Consider the following 23,069-nt stretch of genomic DNA (forward strand, 5'->3'; position numbering starts at 1 on the left):
TCAGTCAGAGTCACCATTCGCTGGGTGGGTGCCCAGGAGTCCAAAGCCTGTGTTCTTGATGGCAGAAAAAAAAAAAGCTTATGTAAAGTGGCTACACAATTATATCCACATCCCAAAGGCACCTAGGCAAAATAGACACATGGGGGAAGACGACTGGACAGACAGACACGGGAATGCGAGTAGGGTTAGGCTGTGGGGGATGGCCGAGTTTTCCCTGGTCTCCATACTCTCCAATACTCTTGCTGTGGTTGTTGTTGGGTGCCATGAGTCCATTCTGACTCCTACCAATCCAACGTGACAGAGTAGAACTGCCCCATAGGGTTTTCTCGGCTGTCATCTTTATGGAAGGAGCCCTGGTGGCCCAGTGGTTAAAGTGCTCGGCTGCCAACCAAAAGGTTGGCGGTTCCAACCCACCAGCAACTCCATGGGAGAAAGATGTGGCAATCTGCTTGGAAACCCTACGGGGTAGTTGTACTCTGTCCTGTAGGGTCGCTAGGAGTCGGAATCAACTCGAGATCAGTGAATTTGGTTGTTCTGGGTTTTAATTTAATTACAGGAGCAGACCATCAAGGCTTTTCTCCCGTTGAGCCACTGGGTGGGTTTGAACGGCCAACTTTTTAGTTTAGCAGCTGAGCACTCAGCCTCTGCACCACTATAGCTACATTATAATAATAATCAAAGGGAATTATAATAACGTCTGCACAGCTTTGCTATTCCAATAGCTAAAGTTCGGGAATGGTCCAAACGTCCAACGACGGGATTCTATTAAATGTGTACGGGACACATTCTTCGGGCAGGATATGGCGTGGTTTGTCCGCCTCTGGAAAAGCCCAGAGAGACCTGGGGCTATTGATTGTGTTACTTGGGAGGATGGACTTCCAGGGAATACTCAGTTTCTGCTTTTCTTATTTATTTTACTCTGTTACCCGGATGATTTTCAACAAGCCCAAGCTATTTCCACAAGCCAAGATGGCTGGAACAGGGAAAGTACAGGTGTCGCCCCCGGGAGCGTCCGCAATGCCCGAGACTCACTCGTCCCCCCTCTTCCGTCGCCCCGCAATCCCCCCGCAGGGAGAGCCGGGGGCGGCAGCGACCCGGGGACGCGGCGTGGCGCGGAGGGGCTGGCGCGTAAGGCGGCCGTGCAGCCCTGGCCGGGGGCGACGCGAGGTCTCGCTCCCGGCCTGTGCGCTGTGCGGCCCCGGCGAGTCGCTCGGCCTCTCTGAGCTTGCTTCCTCCTGCCTGGACGGGGGCGGCCCCGTGCCCTGCGCAGGTGCAGCAGGATCGGCACGGCCGAGGCCGCCTTGAGCTCAGCAGCCGGGCTCGGGGCGCTGCCCGCGCTCCCCGCGAGGCCGCAGCCCGGACCCGGCGCGCGCGGACGCACCGGCAGGGGCTCCCCCTCCAGGCCCCCTCCCGGGGCGGGCTCTTCCCATCCGCAGAGCGGGCTCGGGGCCGAGCAGGGAGCGCGGGCCGAGGAGCCCTGACCCCGCCCGGGCCGAGGGCCCGCCCCGCATCCGAGCATCGCCCAGGGAGCGGCCTTCCCATTGGCCGGCGCCGCAGCGCGCACCGCCCCGCAGCCAATCGCAGCCGGGGGCGGGGCCGAGCGGCCGGTCCTGCGGTGTGCCCGGCGGGCCCGACACCGGGCGGGGCATTGCGGCCGGACCAGGGTGGCTTGACCGGAAAGTCCACCATGCAGGAGCCCCTGCTGGGAGCCGAAGGTCCGGGCTATGACACCTTCCCCGAGGAGCCACCCCCGGCGCCGGGGGGTAGGGCGCCAGTCCGGTGAGAGTCGCTGGGCATAGGCTGCGGGCGGGCACGGTGGCTGGCTCCCTCCGCCAGGACATCCCTGACCTTCAGAGGGTGGCCACTAAGGGGCCATCTGGTCCCCTCTTGCCTCAGACGCTCTGTCATCTAAGGAGCCAATCCCCATGGGCAGACAAGGAGCACAGGCCCAGAGAGGGTGGGGGCTGACCAAAGGTCACACAGCAAACCTTCAGTGGCAGAGCTGGGCCTAGACTCCAAGCCTCTTACCTGGAGAAGGGCCCCAGCACCAGAGTCATGACAGCCGGGGCCTGCCACGCCCTGGAATTCCCCAGGGGAGCTGGTGTTCAGTCCCTAAACCCAACCATCTTCACTCTGCTGGCTGAACTGGGTGGCCCCTAGGCAGGAGGGACTCAGACTTCAGTCTTCTGCCCCCCTCCCCCAGGACCCTGCAGAACAAGAAAGTGTTCCTGGCCACCTTCGCCGCCGTGCTGGGCAATTTCAGCTTTGGGTATGCCCTGGTCTACACATCGCCGGTCATACCGGCCCTGGAGCATGCCTCAGATCCAGACCTGCGCCTGACCAAATCTCAGGCCTCCTGGTTTGGGGTAAGGGCTGTGCTCTGAGCTGGGCAGGTGGGAGGCCGCTGAGCTCTGTCTCCAGCTAGGGACCCCCCAAAGCTCATTCTTGGGACCTCTCCAGGGCCTGGCCTGCCCCTACCCTACCCACTCCAGGCTGCTTGGGGGTGGGAGGGCCAGATGACAGCCCTAAAGCAGGAGGGGGAAGTGAAAGCCAGTGCAGAAGGCGTGGGAAGGAGCGGTGGGAGGTGTCCCCAAAGTCTGAAGTTTCCCCAGACACACACCCACAGCTGACGGCGTTGGCAGAGCAGATACCTCCCTGGATGATGGGGCAGGGTGTCAGATATCAGGGAAAGAGGCACTGGCTGGGGCAAGGAAAGTCCCCAGGACCCCGTGACACACATGCCCAAGACAGATTGTGAACAAATGGAGAGGGAGGGCCAAACCTGGGGGTCCCGAGGTTCTAGAATTATCTTAGTAGCATCGAATTGTAGAATTGCAACACATGGCTAAAGTAAGTGCTTGGCTGCTAACCAAAAGGTTAGAGGTTCGAGTCTACCCAGAAGTGCCTTGGAAGAAAGGCCTGGCAACCTCCTTCTAAAAACTCAGCCACTGAAAACCTGACACACACGGGTCGCCATGAGTCGGGGTGGACTGTGCGGCAGCTGGTACTGTTACTCATTTAGTATGTGCCAGACCCTTAACACGTGAGCTCCTTGACTCCCCGGGCAACCCTATCAGGTGGACACCATCATTCTCTCTGTAGTGCAGCTGAGGAACCCGAGGCTCAGACAGACGAGCAGCATGCCCGAGGCACACTGCTAGTGAGTAGCAGAGTCCAGGCTGGTCCTGGTCACTGTACCCCATGGGATCTTCAAAAACCCCCAAATCTCCAATCCCGGGGCCTTCTCACCCCAGAATTCTCCTGAATTAACATATTAGACGTCAAACATCAGGTGGACAGAACCACCATGGACATGTGGCCCCCTCTCCTCCCAGAGCAGGACTCCCTCAGTGGCATCCCTAGCAAATGGCTGTCCACATGCTGCTTGTACACCTCCAGAGACAGAAGGTTCATTACCATCACTGGCCTGAGTCCTGGGGTCAGCCTGGCAGGTTGAGGAAGAAGCTACCTCTAGGCTCTGACGGGAGGGGCCTAGACCTGTCTGCCCTTTGCCCTTTCTCTGCAGTCCGTGTTCACCTTGGGCGCCGCAGCTGGGGGCCTCAGTGCCATGGTCCTCAACGATCTCCTGGGCAGGAAGCTCAGCATCATGCTATCGGCTGTACCCTCGGCAGCCGGCTACGCACTCATGGCGGGCGCCCATGGCTTTTGGATGCTGCTGCTGGGAAGGATGTTGACGGGCTTCGCCGGGGGGCTCACGGCCGCCTGCATCCCGGTAAGGCCAAGACTGCCCACCCTGGCCCTCACTGCCTCCCACTGACTGCCTGACCTCCGTACACACTGGTCAACGAGAACACCTTTGACTTCCCTGCTCAGCCCAGGAAGCTCGTCCCACCTCCACCTGGGCAGCCCCTGAGGCAGCTAAACCTTCCCTATGTGCCCAGCCCAGTGGAGACTCAGGAATCCCCGAGCTTCCTACCACAGGCACAGCATTACTCAACTGGAGAAAATCCACATTGAGCAACAGGGAAGAAAGGGAAGTTTCTGACCCTGGAAACTCCACTCGCCATCGACTGGCTTGGGGGAGTGCAGCAGAGGGGACCAAGATGGCAGAAGAAACAGAGACCCACCTGCTCACACTACACAGGCGGGTGCCCTTGGGCTGGCTAATTGCCAGCATCTGCCCACTTGACAGTTAGGGAAACTGAGGCCCGAGGGAGGACAGGCAGTGAGTCACGAGTGGGACAAGAACCCCAGCCTGGTCTTTGCCCATCAGAAGCCTGACTCCTGCTTCCCAAGGCCTGTCAGGGCCACCTGGCCCACTTGGCCGGGCCCGGGAACCTGTGTTCTTCTCACCCAAGCTGTGCCTTGCAGGTCTACGTGTCTGAGATTTCTCCTCCCAGAGTTCGAGGAGCCCTGGGGGCCACACCCCAGCTCATGGCAGTGTTTGGATCCCTGTCACTCTACGCCCTTGGCAAGTATCTGACCTTCAGACCAGTGCTGAGCATCTCCGGGGTGCAGGCGTGAAAAGAGCGAGAGCACACCCCAGAAAGAGCCCTGGGCTGGCAGGCAAGAGCTCTGGCTCCCCACCCAGCACAGTTCCACTGCACCGTGGGCCTCCAGGCAACGTCCTGCCCCGCTCTGGGCACAAGTCCCACCTGTCTGGGCACTGAGCGCTTCTCTGGGTGTGCAGCCTTCCAACCATCTTTTAACAGCAGGATGCATCCTTGTGGGGCTGGGGTGGGTGGAAGCCTGGGCCCTTGCCTGCTCAGTCTACCCGTTAAGACCCTCCAAGGAACTGGCACTATGTGCTGGACCCTATGCTAGGAGCTAGACAATCTCTGCAGCTTCTCCCGGCCTAGATCACCCAGGCCTGGGGCAATAAGGGAGGCCTTCCTGTAGGAGGTGATGCTCAGACTAGACCTTGAGTAGTAGATGAGGTTGCTGAGAGGCCCCAGTGGGAAGGAGCTCTGGGTCCCGCTTGGACCCCAGCCCTGACCGGTCCTCTCGCCCAGGCCTGCGGCTACCGTGGCGTTGGCTGGCCGTGGCCGGCGAGGTGCCTGTCCTTGTTATGATCCTGTTGCTCAGCTTCATGCCCAACTCCCCGCGCTTCCTGCTCTCGCGGGGCAGAGATGAGGAGGCCTTGCAGGCATTGGCCTGGCTTCGCGGGCCCCAGGCCGATATCCGCTGGGAGTTCGAGCAGATCCAGGACAACGTCCAGAGACAGGTGGGGGACCTGAGCTGCTGGCTGTCTCCAGCACCCCAGCCACCTGTGGCCTTGGGCTTCCTGAGACTTGGATGCTTTTTCTGGAAAGTGGGGGTAGTAGTAGTCCTGGCTCCCAGGGACTGGGGTGAGGGTCGGGTGGGGGACAGCAGGCCTGGCCCAGAGCACATGTCTGTGTGCTGGACGCCTGGTGGCCAGAAGATACTGACCAGGAGGAGTCTGCCTCAGCCGGGCCAAGGGGTGGGTTGGGGGGGAGGGCCCTGGGCCTGTCGCCAGAGCCTGGAGGTCTCATGGGGCTGGTTCCTTTCCTGGAGGAAGGCAGGAAGGGGGTATCCCCAGCAGCCCCACATGGTGCAGGGCAGGGCAGCATCCTGCTACAGAGGTGGCACAGCCCCTCAGCGGTTGCCTCGTGTTTCCAGAGCAGCCGCGTGTCGTGGGCCGAGGCCCGGGACCCCCAAGTGTACCGGCCCATTGTCATCGCCTTGCTGATGCGTTTCCTGCAGCAGCTGACAGGCATCACCCCCATCCTGGTCTACCTGCAGCCCATCTTCGCCAGAACCGCTGTCCTGCTGGTGAGGCTCTGCCCCGCCCCAGGGAGGCCACTGCGAGGGTGCTGCCTCAGAGTCAGGGAGGGTGACAGTGGCACTGAGAGGGTAACAAGCACCTGGGCAATCTCTAAATTGTGCCCCCCTATTTTGAGTGCCCAGGGCCAATCTCTAAATTGCACCCCCCCCCCCATTTCAAGATGAATAGACGTTGACAGTGGCGAACGGTCAGCAGAAACACCTTTCCCCTCTTGTCTGGCTGCCTCAGTTAAGTGCCTTTCATATTTGGGGCTCCCCATAATGTCATTCCATGCTTCGTCTGGCAATCCCTTGGATTTGCACCCCAGGAGTGGGTACCCCTCCTGTGCCCCACACTGCTACACCTCTGCGGGGGGCTGCTTCTGCATCTGTTCCCACCCGAGCACCTGCTCCTGCCGGACGTCAGGCACCCAGCAGCAGGCAGGGAGACCTGTTTTCAGAATAGTGTTTTCTGGAGCGTGTCCCCGGGTGGTGCACACATTTCACGTGCTGGGCTGCTAACTGGTTGGACCACCCAAGGGCACCTGCTGCCAAAAAATCAGCCTTCGAAAACCCTATGGAGCACAGCTCTATTCTGGCACACATGGGGTCTCGGTGAGTCAGAGTCTACTCAAAGGCAACCCTTTTTTTTTCCGGTTTTTTAAAAAATGCTTTAAAATAGGAGCCCAGGTGGTGCAACAGTTAAGCTCTTGGCTGCTAACCAAAAGCTCATCACTTCAAACCCACCAGCCGCTCCACAGGAGAAAGATGTGGCAGTCTGCTTCCATAAAGTTTACAACCTTGAAAACCTTATAGGGCAGTTCTACTCTGTCCTGTAAGGTAGCTGAGTCGGAATCGACTCCACGGCTGTGAGTTAAAGTAAAATACATAGGATTACACTATGTGTATTACACTATGGAAAGGCAGACCCCTTGGGGCCCATGGACCCCGGGTCCCGACACCCGTGGGATCTGCCACTTGTGGGGAGGCCCTCCCCCCACCGAGCGCCAACTTCCTTGTCTGCACCATGAAGATAATGGCATCCCTGGGTAGCCGTCCCGGGGCCCAGTTAGATGAGATCTGAAGATTAAATAAGAGCACAGGGTAACAGCCATGGTGAAGCCACGATTCTGAGCCGGCCCTGGGCTTGGGCTGGCACAGAGGGAGTGGGCACAAACTGCAGCCAGGGTTCTCACCATGGTGTCCCCCCCCCACAGCCCCCAGAGGATGACGCAGCCATTGTAGGGGCCGTGAGGCTCTTCTCTGTACTGATTGCTGCCCTCGCCATGGACCTTGCGGGCCGAAAGGTCTTGCTCTTCGTCTCAGGTGAGGCCCCTCTCCAGCCCACCCTCCCTCCCCACCCATTCGGTATCTCCTGTGTGTGCCTGGGCTGGGCGTGCAGCACCCCCAGCCCTGGGTTGGCCCAAGCCTGCCCTCGGTGGGTACCATGTGCTGGGGGCTCCCGAGGGCCTGGCCAGACTGCCTCATCGGCCCAGCCTGCTCAGTGCTGGGCACAGGGCCTGGTACGTACCAGCTCTCCAGAAAGGCCTGCTGGAGCACGCTGTGCGTGCAGGCCGACCAGGGTGCCACGGTGAGTGCCGGAAGCCCACACTCTCTGCAGGGGGTCTCCTGGCACAGTGGGCCACCGTGTTGGCTTTAGAGTGGGCATGCAGGGAATGGGTGGAGCGGGGGGAGTGCTGGGAGAACCTTCCTGCAGGAGGCGCTGCTCACGGGCCCCGGCCCCATGAGGGCCACCACCTGTATTCCCCAGCATCCATCATGTTTGCTGCCAACCTGACACTGGGACTGTACATCCACTTGGGCCCGAGGCCGCTGACCCCCAATGGCACCATGGGCCTTGAGAGCACACCCCTCGGGGACACTGAGCAGCCCCTGGCCTCACCCACCAGCTACCTCACTCTGGTGCCCCTGCTGGCCACCATGTTTTTCATCATGGGTAGGTGTGGCAGCAACTCCCCTGGGTGGGGGCAGGTTAGTGAGGGGGCTGCCTGTGTCCTGTGTGTGTGTGGTGGGGAGGATGCCGGGCCCAGTGGAGCAGGTGGGGTATTGCCATTCTGGGGCATCCGGGGTTGGGGCTGAGGGTCTCTCAGGAGCTCAGTGGTGGTAGAGGCACCCACCTCCGCAGGTCCTAGCCTCCCTATCCCTCTCCTTCAGGCTATGCCATGGGCTGGGGACCCATCACCTGGCTCCTCATGTCGGAGATCCTGCCCCTGCGTGCCCGTGGTGTGGCCTCGGGGCTCTGCGTGGTGGCCAGCTGGCTCACAGCCTTCGCCCTCACCAAGTCCTTCCTGCCTGTGGTGGTGAGTGCTCGCTGGGGCCCACCTGGCCCACTCTGCCGGTACTTCTCTACCCTCTCACCTGGTCCTCACGGGCCCCCAGACAGATCAGGCCCACCCCCACCTGAAGCTGAGCAGTCGAGTGAGCTGGCCTCACACTGGTACCCTCATTACAAGAAGTGGACCAGGGGAACTGTCCGCAGAAGCCAGGCTATCACCCAGGCCAGGGTGGGACACAACCTGAGCTCTGCTGGGGCCCAAAGGACCCCACCTGCCACCACACTCTCTCTGGGTATCCAGCTCCCTCCTAGGCGTTGGGGTGTGCAGTGGGGCCTCACGCTGGTGTCCCGGTCTACACCAGCCCACAGCATGCAGGCATGCATGCCTAAACACACACACAGACACACACCCCCTCCTGGCTTAACTCCACCACCAGGTTCAAACCTCCAATACATACCCTGAAACAAACCAGAATATTGGGTCCCAATTCCAAATTCCACAAGAATCAGGGGTGGCTCAGGCCTGTGCCCACCCTGAGCCAGTCAGTGTGTCAGGGCATGAAAACAGCATCCCAGAAAGCAATAGGTCAGCTGGGAACGGGTGTGGGGCAGAGTGTGCCCCAGGAGTGCTGAGCCAGGTTGTGGCAGCTGGCTTCCTGCAGGCAAGGTGCAGGGTGGTTGGGCACTGGGGCAAGGGGGCTGAGCATGGAGCCCTGAGGCAGGAAGGAAACCCCAGCCTATCTCCAAGGGCAGCCTGTGAGGCCCTGAGTGCCAGGGAGCTCTCGGATCTGCTCTGGGGACTATGGGAGCCCTGGGAGGTATCTGAGCAGGGGAGTACCAGGTAAAGGCCCTAGGAGGCTGGCCAGTGTGAGCAGAGCCCACAGAGTTCATCTGGGATGGGATGACCCCTGGGTGCTCCATGTGACCCTGGCCCTGTCCCCTGGCCAGTGTGAGCAGGGCCCACAGAGCTCGCCCAGGGTAGGGTGACCCCTGGGTGCTCCATGTGACCCTGGCCCTGTCCCCTATGAGCAGGGCCCACAGAGCTCACCCAGGGTGGGGTGACCCCAGGGTGCTCCATGTGACCCTTTCCCCCTTTCCTGCCCCAGAACACCTTCGGCCTGCAGGTGCCTTTCTTCTTCTTTGCTGCTGTCTGCCTCACAAACCTGGTGTTCACAGGCTGCTGTGTGCCCGAGACCAAAGGCCGGTCACTGGAGCAGATCGAGTCCTTCTTCCGCACACGGAGAAGGTCCTTCCTGCCCTAGGTCAGGTGCGTGCCTGGGAGTGGCAACACCAGTCAGCCGGCCAACCATGACATTGCCCACAACCCGCACCCAGGTCCACGAGGCCACAGTAGAACACAGGAGGGGTGGCCAGAGCACGCAGGGCCCCACCAAACCCACTTTCTGGCCAGGCAGGCAGGACCACTGTCTGCCTCAGCCCCAGCTCAGGCGGCTGTGGTGGTGGGCACACAAGCAAAACTGTGGGGATGCGGCAGCCACAGGCTCGTAACGCTCACTGATGTCCAGGGACCGGGCCCCCTGGGTGACCTCAGGCCTTGCTCCTTGTGTGTGGAGACCACGCCCATTCCCAGCCCAACAGGGTCCGCAGTGAGACCGAAGGAGCACAGGGGTGGAGGTGTAGCAGCTGCGCCATCATGCTGCCCTGGTCCTGACCCTCACCACCACCACCACGCACCTCGGCTACGGGGAGGATGGCTGGGGTCTGCAGCCCCAAGGGCCTGGTGGACACCACAGGGATGGACCCAACTCCCAGAGGCCAGGTCATAGGACCCAAGCTCAGCCACTTCCTCCCGCAACAGCCAGCCTCTGGGCCAGGGGCGCTCTGCTGTTCCTGTTTGCAGATTGTGGTCACCCAGTTTATGAAATAAAGAACCTGGGCCTGAGGGCAGCCCTCTGGAGGATGGAGGGGTGTCTCTTCCAGTGGGGGCCCCGTTGCAGCCTTGCCAGCTGGGCTAGGTCCAGGTGCTCCAGCCACGGTCACCAGGATCTGCAGGTCCCTTTATGGCCACTCACAATGTGCACCCACAGCAGAGGGGAGGCAGCCTGTGAGGGAAAGGGGCCGCTGGGCCACAGGGTGGGACCTGTCCTGGACTCAGGCTCCAGCTCACCAGCAGTGTGACTGAGCACACATCATTTTCCACCCTGGAGCCAAATATTTTCTGCCTGAGACGCTGAGCAGGCCAGGAAGCACCTGCCACACCTTTGCCCATGACGTCTGCCCAGCGCCCTGGGGCTGGGGTGACGTCCTGAGCTGGCCCTCTCAGCAGCGTGGGGTGACCCCTGAATCTCATCCTCCCAGCGCCAAGGACAGTAGCAGGCAGAGTGCAGGGTGGGCAGACTCGAGCCTCCTTTACTGCTCAGAACACAGACATTCAGAGTACACGTGGGGCAGGCCGGAGCACGAAGGAACCCAGTGCGGGCAGGGCAGGCCGTGCTGGGAACAAGGCTGGGTGCCGCCGTGGAGGCTGCCCCTGCTGCGAAGTTGGGCTGTGGGCTCAGGGCCTGCCCAGTGATGGTCTCGCTGCTACCTGGGGGAAGCGACCACCCGTCTGGTCTATGGATCTTGGTGCTGAGGGCCGTTCCCCCTCAACCCCTGCTCTGCACTCTCCCAGCCCCTACACATTCCCCCCACAGGACAGAGCTGCGACTTTCCTGATCCAGCCCCGGGGAAGGGACAGACAGCTGGGTGAGAGTGAGCAGATGGAAGGGTGGGCAGGGCCCGAGCGCCTCCTGGAGGTAGACCGGTCTTCACTGCACACGTGGCAGCAGACACACACACATAGAAGGGTCTGGAGCCCACAGCCCTTGAAACCGGCACTGGCTGAGGAAGGTGGCCCCAGAGGACCCCAGAAGGCACGTGGGCTGCACCCACCCCTGCCACCCCTGGTCAGGCGGGGCGGGGGGGAGGGTGGTGAGAATGCTGACCTTGACACCTACTAACATTTCCTCAGCCACCGCAGGGCTGGGCAGACCCTCAGTGAGCCCCCACCCCAAATCAGAGCCTGCTGCTCCCTCCCAGCCTCAAACGCTGGCTCCCTATCAGCCCCTCCTGGAAACACAGCTTCCACACAGCCTGGGGCTCTTTCAGCCCAGCTGAGCTCAGGCTGGGGCTGGGATGGAGCTGGGTCACCCACCCCAGGCTCCTCCAGGCCCCGGAGATGGGCCCTAACTGCAGACTAGGGGGAGAAGACTGGCTGGGAGGAGGGCGGGTACACCTTGGTGCTGCACTGTGCCTGCCTGCCCTCCACGTAAGCTCTGCTCCTGGTAGCCGGCACCAGGCAGTGGGGACAGCTCACTGGGGACAGTTCAGTGCCGAGCGCTCAGTGGGGTGGCAGCTCAGCCTCAGCCAGCTTCCGAGGCAAGAGCTTGGAGACTGCGTGGCCGGGGGTGGACCAGGAAGAGTACCTGAGTGGGTCAGCCCGGCCTGGAGCTGACATGGGCACCCCCACGGGCAGGAGAGCCTGCTCTCCCCCTGCCGAGCACCAAGGCCTGAGATGGGTGGGGTATAGGTCCATGGGAACAGCGCCGACAGGGTGTTCCCAGGTCCAAGGTTCCAGGAACTTGGGAGGGGCACTCAGCCCAGAGTTCCACTGTCAGGTCACCACCCAATCTGCTCATTGGTGGGGGTGCACTCAGGAGAACTGTGGCCCCAGCGGAGGGCAGAGTAGCAGCAGGGAAGCCGTGGCAGCAGAACAGGCCCAGGACGCAGCCCTGCAACACCCTCTGCCCATATGACAGGGATCAGGGATGATACCAGCCCAGGGTGGCTCAGTCCCCAGGGGCTCTCTGCCTGGAGAGCTGGGGAGGCTTGCTCTGGCCAGTTCCCGGGCCCCAAGTACCAGGAGGGCCGACCTCTGCAGAGGTGACTCCTCCCAGCCATCGTCAGATCCCCAGCGGGGCTGCCCCAGCTGTGGGGGGTCTGAAAGTCCACCAGCGCTCACTTCAGGCTGAACAAGGCTGGCCAAGGAGGAGGGGGCAGTGGACTGATGTGGGGCTCTGCTCAGCCTCCTGTCCCACGGCTGGGTCACCTGAGGCTCACACGACCCATCGCCGCTACAGTCTCCTGGCTGCTCAGAGCCCTGCCTGACTCCTTGGCTCCCACAGAGTCTGGGTCAGGAGACACCCAGCTGGGAAAACGGGCCACCACATGCGGGGGATGAGCACAGAGGGCTATGGGGGCCAGGCGAAGCCTCCTCTTCCAGGCTGTCCCCCAGGGTCACATTCCAGGCTCGTCTCTCTGGATGTCACACAGAACAGGGATAGTCGCGGGAGGAAGGGCCCTGACTGCATTACAGCTCCCCCTCCAGGCTCCCCGTGAGCTTCTCCTCGTCTGCCTGCTGCCTCTGCTGCTGGATCCTGGCATAAGAGATGGCATCACCCCTGGGAGAGAATAAGGCGGCATCACACTGGGGATGGGATGGGCCCCGGGCCCCAGCCTCCCAGCCCCCACCCACTTCCTGCAGTGACTCAGGTGTGGCCTACAGGCAGGGTCTATGAGGCCGCTAGGTTCCCCAGATGGGGATACATCACTGAAGGGGGCACAGGCTGCCTGGGACGCTGGGTCGGGCAAGATTCAGAGCCTCGGTCTAGGCTCTGCAGGAGACGGTGACCACTGACTGTGATCTAGGTGAGCCGTCCCTCTGTAGGCCACGATGGGGTACACTGGACCACCCAGGAAGCCTCGCAAATCCTCCCGCTCTCACTCCCGAGAGCTGGACCCCTAGAGACACTGCTGAGGGTCACTGACAACCTTGGTGCCTCGGTTTCCACAGCTATACCACAGCAGCACTCTCAGACCACCCTCCTGACAGCCTCGTGGTGGTGGGACGAAGAAACCCCTCCCAGGGCCGAGTGGTGGACGCACTTTTTGCCCAGAGCAGACAGTCCATACAGCACTCCGGTGGCAAAGGCGATGGCATTCCCCAGCAAGGTGGTCAGCGTCAGGCTGATGACAACCGGGACAACAGCCATCCTGGGGAGAAATGCAGGTTCAGGCTCCACTCCCACCCACAGCCAGCCCCTATGCCAGGTGCCCAGGTCATCCCAGCCCCCTCTCAATACGCAGCCGGGATCAGTATTAAGTTAAAACTAACGGGACACGTGTTCACGGCCAGGCTTAGAAAGCCCTTAAACACCCTGTGCTGGTCGGCAGGAGTCTGTGCATTTTCTGGGGAGAGAAGGCAAACCTTTCACCGGGTTTTTGAAAGGGTGTAGGATCAAAAATGTCAAACAGCACTGATGTGGTCCAGCCCCCTCCCTGTTCAGAAAAAACAGGCCAACTACGGCCCAACAAGAAGCTGTGACCAGAAAACCCAGTGTCTAGCTGAGCCCCTTACTGGCTTTCTCTGAGGCTGTTTCTCACTGTAAAATGGGAATAAGGCCTCGTGGAGGAGCTTTGAGATTAAACGAGGAAAAAGTATGTTAACTTCTTCACACAGTGCCTAGGATATCACAATAGCTAAAGAAACATCAGTTCTCGCTAGGGACAGTAAAGCCAGCTGTATCTTAACAAGTAAACCCCCCCCAAAAATTAAAGTGCATAAAACATGAAGTCTTATTAAAAACTCTTGTTACTGCAACGTTATTGAAACAGAGCCAGATCCGTCTGGTCCTAACTACAGTTTGGCGCCACCTGGTGGCACTGTCCACTCTGGTTTAAATACCGACGGGAATGATTCTTGATCCCATGGCTGGCTGGGTGGGATTCCTGGAGTTACTGGGTCAGGAAATACTGGAGACTTGAGGACCAACACGCTGGCTTGCTACTTCCCTAGACGTTGCCTGGGCCTTCCCCACCAGGCCTCGCCAGTGCTGCGTACCATCCTAATGTCTGTATTTGTTCTCTGAGAGGTTAGACACAGCGGGGTACTACTCTGAACTGAACACACACCTTTGTGGTTTTACTGTCAAAACTCTTGGTCCTCCATGAAGGGAAGGAACCTTCTGGCCTGTTCTCATTTCTGAAGATAATCTAGATAATAACACTACCACCAAAGAGCTGCTGAGCACCCCTACACACCAGCCACGGTATTGAGCTGGTCCATGCATTAAACCCGTCCTGGCATAGCTCAATCCCAACGACCCCGAAGTGAAGTACTCCATGTTGAATTCGTTGTGAGGAAAATGAAAGCGAAAGAAAAGCATATTTAGAGGCAACAAGTTTCTGTCCTGCAACCTGCTTTTTCCCCTTCATAAGGAGGACACCTGGATTCACAAAACTCTTCTAAGAGGCTGCAGAGAAACCGAGGGTATGGCTCGGCTTGAATCTGGCTAACCAAGCCCCAGCTGGTGGCCCACATTCCAGGTGTTTCCCGCTTTTCTCTGTCACACACAATGCTGCGGGGCACCCGGATCTCGTGTCTCTCTGAGCTCTTGTGTGACAACAGCAGCAGACCGTGTTCCGACACAGAGTCACCAGGTCACATCTTTAGCTGCTATCATCAAATTACTCTGCACAAAGGCCAGCCTGGTTTAAACCTCTCCTGAGAGCACATGAATGCACCTGTCCCCCACCCCCGCCCACCCTATCAACACCACCCCCTGCCCTGTGGGTCATTTTGTGAGTAGAGTTTTGGGGAACTGTGCCCTGGCCACCACTTACCCGCAGTAGAAGACGGCTTTCTGCCAGGAGCGCAGCCGGTCCACCTTCTCCGCCACCGTGTTTGCAAACTCCACGAACTGGCAACAGAAGGGCGCCTCGCACAGCAGCAGGATGAAAGCGTTCATGCTGGAGGGACAGGAGATAAGAGCGTGACGCAGACGGTGGCAACCTGTGGGGGCGGTCCCAGTGCCAAAGCCACCCGGAATGCCACCCAACACTCAGAATGCTCGCCACAGCCCTCGCCTCTACAGTGGGTTGACTAGCATCCCCCCAAAATGCATGTCCCCCGGAACCTGTGGACATGACCTCAGTCAGAAAGAGGGTCTTTGCAGATGTCGTTAGTTAAGGATATCAAGATAAGGCCACCTGGATTTAGAGTGGAACTAAATCCAGTGACTGGTGTCCTTGTAGAAGAGGGACAGGCAAAGAGACAGAGAAGGAAGTGAGGTGACGGTGGAGGCAGAGCTTGGGGTGATGTGGCCATAAGCCAAGAAACACCAATGCCAGCAACCAAGAGAAGTCAGGACAGAGGCCTGGGACAGTCTCTCCCTCAGAGACTCCAGAAGGAACCAACCCTGCAGGCACCTTCCCAGGTCTAGACCCCTGACTTCCAGTGGGTCAGGGCTGCCCCGGCAGGAGGTGGCAAGGAGCCCACCGTGGGGGTCCACCTGCTGGGCCCTTACTACACTCTGATGTACCCCTCTGCAGCCCTCCCATCCTCTAGCTGTGATCCCATCCCTGCACAGATCGTCCACCTCTGACCCAGCCACGGGCAGGCCCCTCCCTCCGCTCAGTCCTCAGCCAGCCTGACCTGGCACCGTCCACACTGTGGCCTGGGGTACCCCAGAGGGCAAGGCCCCACCTCAGAGTGTGACTCAGAGGAAACATGTTCGAGGGATACCCGCGAGCAGCTGAGGTGGGGTCCCATGGCCCTGACCTCACTAGGAAAACTGACACAAAGGTGTGAAAGTGAGGACCCACACCATGGCCATACCCCAGGCCCTGCCAGGCATGATGGCCCTGCAGGCTACTCACATCATCCACACGCCAGCCGCAATGTTGAGGGGGTGGACGGTGATGCAGTTGAAGAGGCCAGAGATGGCGCACGCTTGAAGGCAAGAGAGATGGGCAGGGGTCAGCAGGGAGGGCAGACCACAGGACGGCCGCCACAGAGGCGGCCACCAGGGAGACAAGGAGATGGCCACCCAGGGAGACGGCCACCCAGGGAGACAGCCACCCAGGGAGATGACCACCTGGGAAGATAGCCACCAGAGGAGACGGCCAGGGGAAGGAGGGGAACCCACTCGAGCCTTCTCATGGCACCTAGCCTCCCCCTTTAATGCTGGGCTGCACGTGCCGAGGCTGTGAGGACGTCCGTCTGGTTCCCTGAGCCCCAGCTGTACCAAGGCTGGCCCACAAGGAGGTCAGCATGAAACATCGGCTCCACCCAGACAAGCAGGGCAAAGGCTTGGTATCCCCACCCACAGGGCTGGCCACACCAGAGGTCCTCGACTCAGAAGACGTGGCTGGGATTCTGATCAGTGATGCCCCTCTTAGAACAGAAACCTGGACCAGGAAAGACCTGAGCCACTGTCCCAGCTCCAACTTACATACCAGCTAAGTGACCATGACACGGTCCTTTCGTCCTTCCCTCCTGCACGTGAGGCAGGTCCCCACTGCCAGCCAGTCCACTGCTGAGACCCAGGAATGAGGAGGGGCCACAGGAGAGTGGCGGGTTACCACCCCGGGAGGGGCATGTCCTCTTTTACCCTGAAAATGCCCCAAACGTGGGTGCTCCCATCATCTCCTCTCCCAACTACACAACCAGGCAGAGTCTCAAGTACAGCCTCCACTCCCACCCACAGCCTGCAGTCCCTTCACCAAGAATACCAGGTGATGCCAGACCGGAGCCTGGGAACCAGGGAGCCAGGAGTTCTGCACAGGAACCAGCCCTGCCACCCCAGAGCTGGCAGGGTAGGAAGCCGGGCCCCCAAGGCTGCAATTAGCAACCAGCTCATTAAACTTGCAGCAGCTTCTCTGCGCCTGATGCCTCGGACACGGGCCTGGAATTCTCGGCCATTGTCCCGGGTAACCCTACCCACACAGCAGAGGAAACCGATGAAGAAGCCCCAACTGCAGCAGGGCACACCCTCGTGAGTCCCCAGGTCTGCTTCCGAAACAGTGTACTTTCAGCCTCCCAGGAAGGCGGCTCGCCTTGGCACCTGTCAGGAACACGAGCTTCAGGCAGCCATGAGGACACAGACCGTCTGTCCCCCGATGCCAGGTGCCCCAGATGACAATGCTCCTGCCTGACTGTGGCCATGCCGGGTCTCACTGACAGCCCACCAGCAGGTCCTGCTGTGGCGGAATCTCCACCTTCTCTGCTATCCAGACAAGCAGGCTACGGCTGGGAGCTCCCTGAACAACAAAGGGCTGGGGATGTCCACGTGGAAGAGGGAGTCTTCCACGTGACAGAGGGGTCACCGCACACTCCTCTCTCCTCCCAACTCTGCTGCCCAGCCGTGCTGCAGGACCAGGGTCAGCATCTCACCAGGTCCCCCAGGCCCCCACTACCCGCCACTGCCCCAGCTGCACTGCAGGACCAAGGTCAGCACCTCCCCAGCTCCGCCCAGGCCCCCACTGCCCCGGCCACGCTACAAGACCAGGGTCATAATCTCCCCAGCTGGCCTAGGCCTCCACTGCCCCCCACTGCCCCAGCCGTACTACAAGACCAGAGTCAGCAACTCCCCAGCTCCCCCCAGGCACCCACTGCAGAGGACAAAAACCCCACTACAGAGGGAGCAGCCAGAAACACACATGTACTCCACCTCTAAATGGCTCCTGTGATTTCTTCCCTATTAGCCTTGTACCCTATTAGACACCTTTTGGTATTCACGTAACAACACTGGAAAGTTCGTTTCTGCAGGTGAAATGGACGTTTCAGGGCAATGTCACTAGTGTCTCCTGAAGCTTCATCCATAGCCCCAACACAGCACCATTAACTCCTGGGCCAGGCCCAAGCACCCCCATCTGAAGCACACCGAGCTGGGTGGGATCCAGGGTCAGCGTGGGAGTCAGCAGGAGCCACCAGCACCAAGACGGTGGGGACACTGACCATTGTCACAGCTGTCACCTCCCCCAGCCTCAGCCTACCTGCACCCACTCCACCCCCACTCTAATCTTCTGGGGAAATGGTGAACCAAACGTGTCTGCAACCTGGCCAGATCAGGAGTCACCAGTCTGTCCACAAGGTCAAAAGCATGCTAGCTCTGAACAGCAGTGACAGGGACTCAGGCCTCTTTATGAGTTGGGGAGGACCTGCCCATTGCCACCTCGGCGTAAGTGCTGCCACAACATCACCTGCCAGGGTAGCACTCCCTCCTGGGTGTCCTTCCACCCTCCACCCCACCTGGCAGGACAGAGAGCCCAGGAAGGGGACCTGGGAAGGTGTGCCTTCTTGCAGACCCGGTCAGCGTCTGCCTGCCCAGGCCCTAGCACTCTGTGCCAGGCAAGCCAGGACAGGTCCAGCAGACTCCTCACGGAGGCCCCCTTCTAAAACTGACCTGCTAACTCATGGTATGGAGGCAGCCAGGGAGAACAGCGCAGACCACTCAGGTCCATATTTCCTTGGGAAAGGCCTGCTAAACCAAAACCAAAAACACCAAGGCCGTTGTCACTGAGTCAGTTCGGACTCACAGTGACCCTGCAGGACAGAGTAGAGCTGCCCCACAGGGTTTCCACAGGTGTAACCTTTACAGGTGGCCCTGCTGTTATCCGAATGCCGGTGGCATAGCAGGGTCACCCATGGAGGACAGGTTTCAGCTGAGCTTCCAGACTAAGACAGACTAGGGAGAAGGACCTGGCAGTCTACTTCTGAAAAGCATTAGCCAGTGAAAACCTTATGAATAGCAGTGGAACATCGTCTGATATAGTGCTGGAAGATGACACCCCCAGGTTAGAAGGCACTCAGAAGATGACTGGGGGAGAGCTGCCTCCTCAAAGTAGAGTCAACCTTAATGATGTGGATGGAGTAAAGCTTTCGGGACCTTCATTTGCTGATGTAGCATGACTCAAAATGAGAAGAAACAGCTGCAAACATCCATTAATAATCGGAACTGGAATGTACGGAGCATGAATCTAGGAAAATTGGAAATCGTCAAAAATGAAATGGAACACATAAACATCGATATCCTAGGCATTACTGAGCTGAAATCGACTGGTGTTGGCCATTTTCAATCGGACAATCATATAGTCTACTATATTGGGAATGACAACTTGAAGAAGAATGGTGTTGCATTCACTGTCAAAAAGAACGTTTCGAGATCTATCCTGAAATACAACACTGTCGGTGATAGGATAACATCCACACGTCTACAAGGAAGACCAGTGAATACAACTATTATTCCAATTTATGCACCAACCACTAGGGCCAAAGATGAAGAAATAGAAGATTTTTATCAGCTGCTGCAGTCTGAAATTGATCGAACATGCGATCAAGATGCATTGATAACTACTGGCGATTGGAATGCAAAAGTTGGAAACAAAGAAGAAGGATCAGCAGTTGGAAAATACAGCCTCGGTGATAGAAACAATGCCAGAGATCGAATGACAGACTTTTGCAAGACCAACAACTTCTTCATTGCAAATACCTTCTTTCACCAACATAAATGGCGACTATACACAGAGACCTCACCACACGGAACACACAGAAATCAAATTGACTACATCTGTGGAAAGAGACAATGGAAAAGCTCAATATCATCAGTCAGAACAAGGCCAGGGGCCCACTGTGGAACAGACCAGCAATTGCTCGTATGCAAGTTCAAACTGAAACTAAAGAAAATCAGAGCAAGTCCAGAGAGCCAAAATATGACCTTGAGTATATCCCACCTGAATTTAGAGACCATCTCAAGAATAGATTTGACGTATTGAACACTAGTGACTGAAGACCAGACAAGTTGTGGAATGACATCAAGGACATCATCCATGAAGAAAGTGAGAGGTCATTGAAAAGACAGGAAAGAAAGAAAAGACCAAGATGGACGTCAGAGGAGACTCTGAAACTTGCTCTTGAGCGTCGAGCAGCTAAAGCAAAAGGAAGAATTGATGAAGTAAAAGAACTGAACAGAAGATTTCAAAGTGCCTCTTAAGAAGACAAAGTAAAGTATTATAACAACATGTGCAAAGAGCTGGAGATGGAAAACAAAAAGGGAAGAACACACTTGGCATTTCTCAAGCTGAAAGACCTGAAGAAAAAATTCAAGCCTCAAGTTTCAATAGTGAAGGGTTCTATGGGGAAAATATTAAATGACACAGGAAGCATCAAAAGAAGATGGAAGGAATACACAGAGTCATTATACCAAAAAGAATTAGTCAATGTTCAACCATTTCAAGAGGTGGCATATGATCAGGAACCGATGGCACTGAAGGAAGAAGTCCAAGCTGCTCTGAAGGCATTGGTGGAAAACAAGGCTCCAGGAACTGATGGAATATCAATTGAGATGTTTCAACAAACAGATGCAGCACTGGAGGTGCTCACTCGTCTATGCCAAGAAATATGGAAGACAGCTTCCTGGCCAACTGATTGGAAGAGATCCATATTTATGCCTATGCCCCAGAAAGATGATCCAACTGAATGTGGAAATTACAGAACAATATCATTAATATCACATGCAAGCAAAATTTTGCTGAAGATCATTCAAAAACGGCTGCAGCAGTATATTGACAGGAACTGCCAGAAATTCAGGCCAGTTTCAGAAGAGGACGTGGAACCAGGGTTATCATTGCTGATATCAGATGGATCCTGGCTGAAAGCAGAGAATACCAGAAGGATGTTTACCTGTGTTTTATTGACTATGCAAAGGCATTTGACTGTGTGGAGCATAACAAACTATGGATAACACTGCGAAGAATGGGAATTCCAGAACACTTAATTGTGCTCACGAGGAGCCTTTACATAGATCAAGAGGCAGTTGTTCAGACAGAACAAGAGGATTCTGATTGGTTTAAAGTCAGGAAAGGTGTGCATCAAGGTTGTATCCTTTCACCATACCTATTCAATCTGTATGCTGAGCATATAATCCAAGAAGCTGGACTATATGAAGAAGAATGGGGCATCAGGATTGGAGGAAGATTCATTAACAACCTGTGTTATGCAGATGACACAACCTTGCTTGCTGAAAGTGAAGAGGACTTGAAGCACTTACTAATGAAGATCAAAAGCCACAGCCTTCAGTATGGATTGCACCTCAACATAAAAAAAACAAAAATCCTCACAAATGGACCAGTGAGCAACATCACGATAAACAGAGAAAAGATTGAAGTTGTCAAGGATTTCATTTTACTTGGATTCAAAATCAACAGCCATGGAAGCAGCAGTCAAGAAATCAAAAGACACATTGCATTGGGTAAATGTGCTGCAACCAAAAAAAAAACCCACTGCCGTAGAGTCGATCCCAACTCATAGCGACCCTATAGGACAGGGTAGAACTACCCCATAGAGTTTCCAAGGAGAGCCTGGCGGATTTGAACTGCCAACCCTTTGGTTAGCAGCCGTGGCACTTAACTGCTACACTACCAATGTGCTGCAAAGGACCTCTTTACAATGTTGAAGAACAAAGATGTTACTTTGAAGACTAAGGTGCGCCTGACTCAAGCCATAGTATTTTCAATCACGTCATATGCATTTGAAAGCTGGACAACGAAAAAGTAAGACTGAAGAATTGACGCCTTTGACTTGTGGTGTTGGTGGAGAATACTGAATATACCATGGACTGCCAAAAGAACAAACAAATCTGTCTTGGAAGAAGTACAACCAGAATGCTCCTTAGAAGCAAGGATGGCACGACTGCGTCTTACATACTTTGGACATGTTGTCAGGAGGGATCAGTCCCTGGAGGAGGACATCATGCTTGGCAGAGTACAGGGTCAGCGGAAAAGAGGAAGACACTCAATGAGGTGGAATGACACAGTGGCTGCAACAATGAGCTCAAGCATAACAAGAATTGTAAGGACGGCTCAGGACCGGACAATGTTTCGTTCTGTTGTGCATAGGGTCGCTATGAGTCGGAACCGACTCGACGGCACCTAACAACAACAACAACCTTTACAGGAGCAGACCACCATATCTTTCTCCCGCGGGGGGGCTGGTGGGTTCAAATTGCTGACCTTTTGGTTAACAGCTGAGCACTTAACCACGGAGCCACCAGGGCTCTGGAAGGCCTGCTACATGGTCTTTATTTTATTTCTGTTCCCATTCACCTTATGTTCTTCTTGGGCTTCCGCTAAAGAGCCTGGCTGCCCAGGAACTTGAGACCAGTCTGTGTGTCTGGGATGGGGCCACAGGGCCAGGGTAGGAGGTGAGAGGAGGCGGAGGCAGGGGGCGGGGGAGCTGACTGGGGACAGTGCATTGGCCTCCAAGTAGGAGGAGAGGCCACCTTCCTCAGGTGACTGCCCCGCCTCCCTAGGGCCAGCTGTTCCCTGGTAGGCCTGGCGTCCTAAAACTTCCTGCCACAAGCACAGCGGGACCTGCACTGCCCCACTTGTAAACAATCTCCGCCCCATGACTGGGAATGCTGTGGCCCCCACCTGTCACAAGCCCACAGGTGTGGTTTGCTAAGTAGGCCAGGCTCAGCTGGGTGCGTTACCTGCATCACGCAGGAAGAGCTCACCAAAGCCCTTCAGGTCGGCGCTGCCACTGTCCTTACTGTACAGAAGAGCCGGGGGCAGGGAGCGCGCCTTGGCCGCGGGATTGGCACCCAGATCCGAGCCCAGGCTCCCAGCCGAAGTCTAAGTTCCCTCCTGGGCGGGCCCAGAGCCACCAGCCTAGCCCTAGGGGCCGAGGAGCCAAGGCCAGAGCCCGGTCACCATGGGAACCCCACGGGAGCCCGCTCCCGGCGGCACCGTCACGGCCCGCCCCGGGAGGCACCCACCGCACGACCCGGAGGACCGGCCCGCGAAGCCTGCGCCACCAGCCTGGGACCCCCGCCCTCCGTCCCCAGGCCAGTGCCCCTGGGTGACAGGAGAGCTGCGCAGGTGGGGTGATGCGGAGCTGTGCAAAGCCCCGCGAGCCCCGAGCGCCCTGGGGTGCGCGCGCCAGGAAGCCCGGGCCCCCCGCGGGACCCCCGGCAGGGACCCGGGGCGCATGCGGGGTACTCACAGATGGCCCCCAGCACCCCCGACAGGCGACACAGCCAGCGGTACCACCACGTCATGCCCTCCTCCTGCGCAAGCTGCGAGGAGCTGGCGGACGCCGTCGCCGCCCCGCCCGCGCCACTCATGGCGCCACCGTCGCCGGACCCCGCAGCCCGCACAAAGGCCCGGAGCCGGCCCGTGTCGCTGCGGCGCGGGGCCTTGTGGGAGCGGGGCGTGGGGCGCATAGGGGCGGGGCCGGCAGGGTGGACTCACA

The 23,069-nt window shown here is 58.0% G+C and overlaps 2 protein-coding genes across 3 annotated transcripts; one reads left to right on the forward strand and one right to left on the reverse strand.

Annotated features, from left to right (window-relative positions):
* The first annotated feature begins 1,616 nt into the window (after window positions 1–1,616).
* On the forward strand, window positions 1,617–9,962 carry SLC2A6 (solute carrier family 2 member 6). Of its 2 annotated transcripts, XM_049896067.1 has the most exons (10): window positions 1,617–1,779; window positions 2,204–2,366; window positions 3,527–3,733; window positions 4,333–4,432; window positions 4,974–5,185; window positions 5,602–5,754; window positions 6,963–7,071; window positions 7,517–7,702; window positions 7,921–8,066; window positions 9,148–9,962. In XM_049896067.1, the coding sequence occupies exons 1-10, from the start codon at window positions 1,688–1,690 to the stop codon at window positions 9,301–9,303; spliced, it is 1,524 nt and encodes a 507-aa protein (XP_049752024.1). In that variant the 5' UTR covers window positions 1,617–1,687; the 3' UTR covers window positions 9,304–9,962. The 2 variants fall into 2 exon arrangements, with proteins under 2 accessions (XP_049752024.1, XP_049752023.1); XM_049896066.1 differs by lacking the exon at window positions 9,148–9,962 and having other exon boundaries at window positions 7,921–8,864.
* An 84-nt stretch (window positions 9,963–10,046) lies between these two features.
* Window positions 10,047–23,019, reverse strand: CACFD1 (calcium channel flower domain containing 1). The gene is made up of 5 exons (XM_049896068.1): window positions 22,821–23,019; window positions 15,698–15,770; window positions 14,663–14,788; window positions 12,926–13,033; window positions 10,047–12,441 (listed from the first exon to the last, which is right to left on the reverse strand). The coding sequence occupies exons 1-5, from the start codon at window positions 22,939–22,941 to the stop codon at window positions 12,351–12,353; spliced, it is 519 nt and encodes a 172-aa protein (XP_049752025.1). The 5' UTR covers window positions 22,942–23,019; the 3' UTR covers window positions 10,047–12,350.
* Window positions 23,020–23,069: the final 50 nt, after the last annotated feature.

The sequence above is a fragment of the Elephas maximus genome, chromosome 9 (genome assembly GCF_024166365.1).
Source record: "Elephas maximus indicus isolate mEleMax1 chromosome 9, mEleMax1 primary haplotype, whole genome shotgun sequence".
Taxonomy (NCBI): Eukaryota; Metazoa; Chordata; class Mammalia; order Proboscidea; family Elephantidae; genus Elephas; species Elephas maximus.